Raw genomic sequence first — 10,000 nt, 5'->3', positions numbered from 1 at the left:
GAAATGAAAACATTAAAAGAGAAAGTGGGGCTTTGGAAAAAAAATAGAATACTCCCCATTGAATGAAATGGATATTTAAATATACGAGAAATTAGAGTTTAAAAAATCCAAGAAACTTGAGAAATTGAAATTATAAGAAATTTCTTATAACATGAATTTATAAAAATATTTCCAGACGGTTACCCCTTTAATAATAGCTTTCTTTTTGTACTTTTAGTAATTTCTACCTAATTAATAATTGTGAAAAATTTTCCTCTGCTATATTAGGTATTAATTGCCAAACCAGGGTAAGTAGGATGTCTACATTCCTACAGAGGAACCGGTTTTCTTTGTATTTGATTATGTGCGTGTGTGTAAGTGTGCGCGCGTGTGTAGAATGTTGAAAAGTAACACACGAATCGATATATATAAGGAAACTAATACAAGGTAGAAAGTGCTAAAATAATTTTCTCATGAAGAACATTTTAGTAAATGAAATGTTTTTTAAATATTTTCATAGTTTTCAAAAGAAGAGACATTGTCCTTTTTTCTGTCACTCTCTCTTTTACTTTTGTGAAGGCTCGGTAGTTTGGTAGGTAGGTAGGTAGGTTGGTAGGTAGGTAGGAAGGTAGGAAGGTAGGTAGGTAGGTAGGTAGGAAGGTAGGTAGGTAGGTAGGAAAGTAGGTAGGTAGGTTAGTAGATAGGTAGGTAGGTAGGTAGGAAGGTAGGTAGGAAGGTAGGTAGGTAGGTACGTAAGTAGGTAGGTAGCTAGGTAAGTTGGTAGGTAAGTAGGTAAGTAGGTAAGTAAGTAGGTAGGTAGGTAGGTAAGTAGGTAGGTAGGAAGGTAGGTAGGTAGGAAGTAGGTAGGTAGATAGGTAGGAAGGTAGGTAGGTAGGTAGGTAGGAAGGAAGGTAGGTTGATAGATAGTTAAGTAGGTAGGTATGTAAGTAGGTAGAAAGGTAGGTAAGAAGGTAGGTAGGTATGAAGGTAGGTAGTTAGGTAGGTAGGAAGGTAGGTAAGTAGGTAGGTAGGTAAGTAAGTAGGTAGAAAGGTAGGTAAGTGGGTAGGTAGGTAGGAAGGTAGGTAGGTAGGAAGGTAGGTAGGTAGGTAGGTAGGTAGGTAGGAAGAAAGGTAGGTAAGTACGTAGGTAGGTAGGTAGATAGGTAAGTAGGTAGGTAGGTAGGTAGGTAGGAAGGTAGGTAGGTAGGAAGGTAAGTAGGTAGGTAGGTAGGTAGGAAGGTAGGTAGGTAGATAGGTAGGTAGGAAGGTAGGTAGGTAGGTAATAGGTAGGTAGGTAGGTAGGTAGGTAGGTAGGTTGGAAGGTAGATAGGTAGGTAGGTAGGTAGGTAGGTAGGAAGGTAGGTAGGAAGGTAGGTAGGTAAGTAGTTAGATAGGTAAGTAGGTAGGTAAGTAGGTAAGTAGGTAAGTAGGTAGGTAGGTAAGTTTCTTTATTGGCCACACAGGGCTGCACAAAGATGGGAAAGTTACAAGGTAGAGCTTTTCTTTTGAGGGATGAAAAAAACAAAAAACAAAAAAAAAAAAACGGGTGGCGTAGGTTTTCGATCAAGAGGGATCGTAAGAGGGAAGAAAAGAACAAAAAGAAATAAAAAATAAAATAAAAAAAGAAAAAAAGAAAAGGAAAAGGAACAAAAGAAAAGAGAAATGAAAAAAGAAGAAAAAGGGGAAGAGGAAAAAAAGAACGATCAATAGGGATCGTGTATCACAGTGTTATGATATATGGTATAAAGGGGAAAGCAAGTAAGGTTTATCCGTGGGAAGAAAAGCCTACGAAAAAGACCACGGTAACCTTGGTCAATATTGTTATACGTTACCACATTTGTTTGCAAGTGGGTAACCCTCTGTTTTCAATTTCTGGGTTCATAGGATTATGCTCAAGGTGGCTTCGTCATTCATACGTGCCATCCTTGCTACATTCACCCATCTTTTTTTAAAACATTCGCTAGACAAAACTTGCCTCTCTACTCTCACTTTCCTTTTCAAGTGGTACTTGAAGAAGTTGATGAGAGATTGACCAGAGAGGAAAGTGTTTGGCTCCAATCCTTTCAGACGCGTCCACCAGATACATTCTTTCGCCATAGCCACAAGGATGATGAAAATAGCTCTTCCTTCCCGTTTGAAGGAAGGAGGCGTGACAATATTGACGATAGACTCAGCTGATAAACCGACTCGTCCCACACGTGACAGCAGTTGTTCGACATAAGCCCACAGGTCGAAATTGTTGGACACTGCACGAGTGCGTGCAGAACTGTTTCGTCGCTCTGACCGCATCTCGGGCAGGTCGGCCCCGTGTTTCTCGAGCCGTGTCTGTAGAGCTTATCCCGAACGGGTAGCGCTTCTCGGTAGCACTGCCAGGCCAGGGATCTCTGGAAGTTGTCCATGGGTCCTGGCCTGAAAGTCGTCCCGAACAGTCGGGTCAGGTACTCCTCGTCGACGTCCAGGTTCGCCCCGAGCTCGGCGTCGTACCTCCCCTCCTCTAATCCCCTATAGAATGCTTTGGTTGTGTTGAAGTCACTCAAGGTAGAGCCAGGACGGCAGAGTTGCTTGAGAGCAACGCGACACTCGCGGTGCCATTCGCCCTTCCTCGGCCTCTTTTTGATCCACGACTGCAGTTCGGTCATGGAGACGAGCTGCGGGAAAGCGTGCCTCACAAACGGCGACCACACCTGTTCACCGTCGTCTACATAGAGCCAGAGATGTCGCAGTCTCAGCGCGTGACTGCGCATCATCAACCACGGCATGCCCAGTCCTCCTTTTAACGGGTGTCGACAGCAATTGGATCGCCTGACCATCGGGACGCATCCTTTCCACAAGAAGCGAAAGAGAATGCGTTGTAGTTTGGTGGTGGTAGGGTCGGGACAAGGTACGACGGTCAGGCGGTAGTAGATGACGGACGCGATGTACGTGTTCGCAACCTCCGCCCGACCTTTTAGGGACAGTTTCCTCTCAGCCCATTGCCGGGCGAGAGTGACCATCCTACTCGTTATCTCGTTCCAGTTCTTCTCCACTTGGAGGTCCGGACCAAACCAGACCCCGAGCAACTCAACCGGGCCGTCGGGCCAGCGTCCCACGACGGAGGCGCTGGTGGACGGCATGGGCTTGCTTCCCCAGGTGCCTAGTCGCAAGCCCACTGACTTTTCCCGGTTGATTTTCGCTCCTGTCACCGCTTCGTAGTTTTTCAGCGTCTCGCCGACCTGCTCGATGTGCTCGTGGCTAGACACTATGACGGTGACGTCGTCCGCGTATGCAGACACGCTCGTCCCGCATCCCAGTTCTCACGGGATGCCCCTCAAAGTTGCCAGCTTCCGCAATAATGACTCGAGAGTCAATACGTATAGAAGGGACGAGAGGGGGTATCCCTGACGGACCGAACGTGCGATGTCGAAGGGTCTCGATAGATGTCCATTTACGCGAATTACCGAACGGATGCCTCTGTACAAGGCGGCTATCCAGCCGCAGAAGACGGGACCGAAGCCAGCCGCTCTGAGGACCGCCTCCAAGTATCGATGGTGTACCCTTTCGAAAGCTTTCGATTGATCCAAATTGATCAGCGCCCCATCCATGCCAGGTTCGTTAACTACCCTGTCTATGATGTAGCGTATCAGGTGGAGGTTACATGGATGGTCCGGCCCGGCACGGCGCATGTTTGCGCCTTGTCGACCAGTTTCTCGATGACAAGCGCCAACTTCTTGGCTAGCACCTTGGCCAAAATTTTCAAGTCTGCATTAAGCAGAGTGATGGGCCTAAAGTTATCTATTACATTTCCCTTGTTTAGATCTTTCTTCAGCAGTGTTACGGCTCCTCGGCTCACAAAACCAGGAATGCTCTCGTTTTGCTGCCAGTTGCAGTACACCGCCGCCAAGAGAAGAAGAAGAAGAAGAAGAAGAAGAAGAAGAAGAAGAAGAAGAAGAAGAAGAAGAAGAAGAAGAATTAATCCCAAATTAAAGAAGGATATTGAAGAAATAGCCCTACCATACATGTCCACACACAACTCCCTTAATAATGAAGTCTTCGGCACAATTCTCCGGCACATTCCCTTACTAAACGAGTTGTAGGGCACATTAAAAGCCTATATCAGTTTGTGGTGGTGGGTAATTCCTGGTAATGAATGTATCCTTTAGTTCACGTAGCCGTATGTCTCTGATGTTTGTATTAGAGACTATAGTACAAATCCTTTTTTACTAGGTTGAAGGGGATATTCATTGTAGATTGTCTGGACTGGCATGAGTTAAACAGAAGTTATTGGTTCGAGTCCTTGGGCTTATCGTATATATCTGTTTCTATTTTGATGTTGAATTTCGTAAAGAGGATGTCGAGGAATTGAAGTTGTTGATGGCTATATTCCATCGTAAACTGAATGTTTATATCAAGTCCATTTATAAGAGCTTGAAATCAGTTAGGTTTTTCTATACTTTCATGCCAAAGAATGATAGAAGATGCTATTCTCCAAGAGGGCCTTCAGCCCTTCTATGACGAATATATGTACGTACAGATACGTGTGTGTGTGTGTGTGTGTGTGTGTGTGTGTGTGTGCACGCACGCATGTGCATACACACACATATATATATATATATATATATATATATATATATATATTGATAGACAGTTTTGTGCCAGTTATCCCATGGGCTCCTCGTGAGCGTTTGTCGAAAAGCATGCTGTGCATTTTGTTGGAGAATTAAGTTCCTGGATTTTCCTGAAGAGAAGGCTGCAAAATGGTCTCCTTATTCAATCCGAATTAGGGACTTTGCAGCCTTTGAAACATATGTAGAAAATAATAAAAAGGAATTTTGTTAAATCTTCGTTCAGCTCCATTTCTTCCTACACTAAACATATATATATATATATATATATATATATATATACACGTATACACACATCAAAATATCTTCCCGTATATTAATTACTATAAAATGTTCTTATTAACTATAAATTTGTAATAAACTTGTTAGTGTTATATTAGACAATAAATAACACTTACCAATGAAATCATTCTTGTTACATAAGTGTCCGACGCAACAACCAGTACAAGACGTGCCATTCGTCCGTTTATTGCATGTAAGGGTATTGTTTCTCATAGCTGCAACACATTTTCTGTATGTGCTGCAGGACCTTTCAGTCTTCAGTTTAGCACCGTTCATTGATATTGCGAATCGGCATACAGGCTGTAATAATAGATATGAAAATTATACACTACAACAACAATATTTATTAGTACGATTACTGCTAATTACAGCAACAAATTTTATATGAAAATATGAGAAATTAGTATAAAGTTTGGAGAGAACCAAGGTCTTGTTAACTTAATGAGGGACATTCTGAAAACGAAAAATATCGGAGAAAGTGGAGAAAAATATTTAAAGAAAAGAATCCATCACGAAAACGCAATTAATAATCGCAAACACCTAACAATAATAAAAGCAATGAAAATGTAGACATTGAAGTTAGAAATAAGATATGCGTTGCCTTAGTTTGAAATTGAAACTCGTTTCTTCCAATGTTGGAAAAGTTTTAGAAAGAAAATTGGATCTCCCAAACTGAGTGAGGATGTCATGAAAAAATAACCAATGATAGTGTCGGTAGGCTGGCGTCTTCAAAAGAGCCAATGGAGTCTGTGATTGCAAATGAATGTATCATTAAAGAAATTAACTCAGCTTCAAGAAAACAGAAATGTCTGAGATCAAAACAGACAATAAAACAAGCAACAGAATTCGGCCATGCTCTTATGTCACGCTCTATTCTCCTATATTCTCGTAGTTCAGTTAATGTGAAGCATTGATCTGTGTCATTACCGGTGTCTTTTATTGTTTCTCTTGTGTTTCACCAATGTACAACTTTTTATTCAGAGATATGCCTGACAATTTTAATTTGTGTTTTAGCTGCGTTTAATCGTATAGCTTTCACCTATTCCTGTTGAAATAATATGACTCCAATCCGTTATGTTCTGTGAAGCTTATTGTACTACTTGATGTGAGGGAAGATTTAATCTGTTTCGAACATTTCATAATCTTGTCTATCAAACAACCACTTTTGCTATGGCCAACAGACGAAGGAGACGGTCTTTTACTTCTTAACTTTTTCATTAATCCGCTCCCTGTAATCTCTGATAGATGGTAGGGCCAGATCTGACATCCGGTTATCCCCTCTAAAGTAAGTGGCCCGAGGTCATTCGACAAGGAACCTTGATTCCAAGTTGACTTCTGGCCACATACATTCATACATCCTACTCTAAGGACAGCCATGTTTTGTCGGAGAAAGGTCACTCTAAGTTCGTGTGTTCGTTTCTTGAATAGGGATTCCTGGACAGGGAAGAACATTGTGTCCTTGAACAAGGCATTTCATTTCACTTTGTTCCAGTCCAATCGAGGGAAATGTGTCCCAACCTAGTGATGTTCATCTATTTTTCTCTTCAATCGTCACATCCTTCTCGTCCCATTGAGTCATGAATAAAAAGATCGATAGGGTGTGTGTATGTCTACGCAGGCGCATAAAAAAAACTAGCGAAAGCATAGTACAATCTATGTGGACTTAATGACTTTCGAGTGACGGCTGTGGATATATTTTAACGAAATGAAAGAAAGTAATAATCCAGTTTACCTCTGCTTCTGGACAGCTTGTCACTTTTGAATCATTGCATATGATTCCTGAACATGTTTGACACTGTAAATTCCGTTGAGATAACGAGTAATCTACAGAATACAAGTAAATATCTGTATTTATGAACCAAATAATGCAATGCATAGCAATAACAAGAAATATTTTCTTTCAGATGCAAAAACAAATGTATGCGTGTTAGTATTGAAATCAATACATGTTAGACATATAAAGCAAATTATTAACAAAGACTATAAACCCATTTTCATGTTCATTTGGAAACGTTTCAATAATGTCACAAATTCAACTGAGAGAAGCATGAAAGCCACTTGTTGTCCTTTTAGTATTCTGATGTAACAAACACGTGAAAATCGTTGAACAAGTCAAATAAAGGGATTAAATTTGTAAGTTGCAAGCATTGTTGCAGTGGGAACTCCCTAATGAAACCTGAGAATCTCATTTAAGTTGTGCTGCAATGTCATATAGTATGTGAAGAAGGCCATAATATGTGAAGTGAGGAAAACAATATTTGGATAAACAATAAAAATTATGATCACTAATATTGTGCTTTTTCCAATATACACACATTTATGTATGTATGTAAGTATATATGTATGTATGTATGTATGTATGTATGTATGTATGTATGTATGTATGTATGTATGTATGTATGTATATAAGTATGTATGTAAGTATGTATGTATGTATGTATGTATGTATGTATGTATGTATGTATGTATGTATGTATGTATGTATGTAAAGGTTTTAGTTGCCAATCCTGTAAAATACATTGTAGATATTTAGCTGGGCTAAAAAGTCACATTCGATCACAGCACCAGTAACAGTTAAGCTTCGTGCAATGGCCATACTCGGTAACAAGGGGGCAGCCATAATAATACATGTATGTATTATGTATGTATGTATGTCATTATTCACTGTTATTTCAAGATTTCTTGGCAATAGAGAAGGAGAGAGTTTCTATCCTACACCTACGGCTCCTTTATTGGAATTTCAACAACATCAATATTGCCATCATCTCGGAACTTTCTACCAACATATCTATGCATAGTCTTCTGTTTATAGATCCTCATCCGTTCATCTAATGATACGTTCCGGTAGAGTCGTGCGACATCTTTGAGCATGTATTCTGTTATCAGATAAGGAATGTTGCTCAAGGAGCTGCCTTCCAAGTCATATGAATTGTGCAAACTTGGTCAAGGAATGCACTTTGACATTTGTGGTTATAAGATGTTACCGAAAGGATATGATACGACATTCAAAGGCATTCTGCATCGATGTTAAGCCCCTGCCGCCTTGTTTTCGTTTTAAGGAGAGGGGGTCTACTTCACCGTTTATGTGGAAATTATGTGTACTTGTCAGTATTTTCCGGGTTTTCACATGAACAGCTCGGATCTCATCAAGTGTCCAATAAAACAGCCCAAATGTCAGCATGAGTACTTGCACAGCAAACACGTTGTGGGCCAATGTTTTATTGAATGCATAGATTTCTGAGGTCGAAATTTGATTTATTCAGCTGTAATGTTCTTTGTTTATACTTTAATGACACCTGTAAGTTAATGGTACCTGTAAAAAAGCACTTGTTTTGTTACAGGTGCTGTTATGAGATATATTTTCAACCACCCCTAGATATCTGTAACATTCCTCTTCAGATATAGGGGAAACTGTCCGGTCATTGATGCCGATGTTGCTAGTCTGGTTTACATTTTTCGCCCTTTTCACAACCATATAACATTTATCCTGAACAAACGCCAACCTTACAGTTTTTGAGAATGTTGTGACTTGGTCAAGGCTCTTTTTCATCTCATCCATATTCTTTGCATAAAGTTTTTAAGTCATCCACAAAGAAACAGCGTTCAATTTTGTAACTTCTGTTTCCTTGTGAACCAATGAGATATCCTTAACATGAATGACATGAGGTTTGCAGAAAGTATAAACAACATCATAACGAGGTTGTCCCCTTGGAATATGCCTTTGCGATATTGTATTCTGTCAGTGATAATAGTCACTCTTAGTGTTTAATTTCATGATGGTTGCCCACAATGGAATCAGGTCAGCTATGGCTTTGATTATGGCCCACTGGAAATTTAGCAAGCTGAATGGCTTCTAGCATCCATGAGTATGTATGTATGTATGTACGTATGTATGTATGTATGTATGTATGTATGTATGTATGTATGTACGTATGTATGTATTATGTATGTATGTATGTATGTATGTATGTATGTATGTATGCATGTATGTACGTATGTATGTATGTACGTATGTATGTATGTATGTATGTACGTATGTACGTATGTATGTATGTATGTATGTATGTATGTATGTATGTATGTGCGTATGTATGTACGTATGTACGTACGTATGTATGTACGTATGCATGTATGTATGTATGTATGTATGTATGTATGTATGTATGTACGTATGTATGTATTATGTATGTATGTATGTATGTATGTATGCATGTATGTACGTATGTATGTATGTACGTATGTATGTATGTATGTATGTACGTATGTACGTATGTGTATGTATGTATGTATGTATGTATGTATGTATGTATGTATGTATGTATGTATGTATGTGCGTATGTACATACAGATACATACTGACTCATATATTTTCTCGAGTGATGTTCTTAATCGGACCCCATTTTAAGTCTGTCATTTGGAACTTTCGCTGTTTATGCCGGATTCTTCTCTGTTGTAAACAATCAAGGCAGGTCTTTGGTTTCAGGATATCTTCCTACTTTCCCCCAACCAATCACAGCAGCCTTCTGAATGATCATGAGCATTGATTGTCTTCCTGGCTAAGCGCTAAATATATACTTTACCTCTCTACTTCGTTTTCTTCCTCTATCTCCTCCGCAGCATCACTCTTACCAACCCACATCCTCACATTATTTGTCCCTCCGCCCACATTTACACTTTATACACACTTCACACGCTAGACCACAGTTTCTACCTACACATCTCACTTCGGTAGCACAGTTACTCTCTGCACACTTTATTACACACAAAGACAAACACACACACACACACAAACACACACACACACGCACACACATACACACAACTTTGTCCCATTGGATATTCTACATTTGACACACACATACAAATGCATACACACTGGTACATAGACTCATACATATTCCCGCACACTCACTCTTCAAACACATACACACACTCACACACACATACCCATACTCACAAGTGCTGCCCTCACACATTCACTTTTGCACCCAACGTTTTGCTTTGTATCTCTAAACCACTCACTTCTCTCTCCTCCTCCTCCTCCCTTTTCCTCCCACTACTGCTTGGCTCCTACTAACTGCAACAGTTTACCTCCCCTATACGCACACATACCGCACCCTTCTTTTCTCCCTTTCCAT

At 40.1% G+C, this 10,000-nt stretch overlaps 1 protein-coding gene across 1 annotated transcript in view; it reads right to left on the bottom strand.

Annotated features, from left to right (window-relative positions):
- Positions 1-10,000, bottom strand: part of LOC115212327 — a 97,432-nt gene that overhangs the window by 25,481 nt on the left and 61,951 nt on the right. Inside the window, exons 12-13 of the mRNA XM_029781191.2 lie at positions 6,595-6,686; positions 4,979-5,162 (exon numbers count right to left, since the gene is read on the bottom strand). Coding sequence (XP_029637051.2) covers positions 4,979-5,162; positions 6,595-6,686 — 276 coding nt within the window. The remainder of the gene's footprint in view (positions 1-4,978; positions 5,163-6,594; positions 6,687-10,000) is intronic.

The sequence above is a fragment of the Octopus sinensis genome, linkage group LG5 (assembly GCF_006345805.1).
Source record: "Octopus sinensis linkage group LG5, ASM634580v1, whole genome shotgun sequence".
Classification (NCBI taxonomy): Eukaryota; Metazoa; Mollusca; class Cephalopoda; order Octopoda; family Octopodidae; genus Octopus; species Octopus sinensis.
The sequence above is the reverse complement of the archived record's forward strand: the minus strand, read 5'-3'. Positions and strand labels throughout refer to the sequence as shown.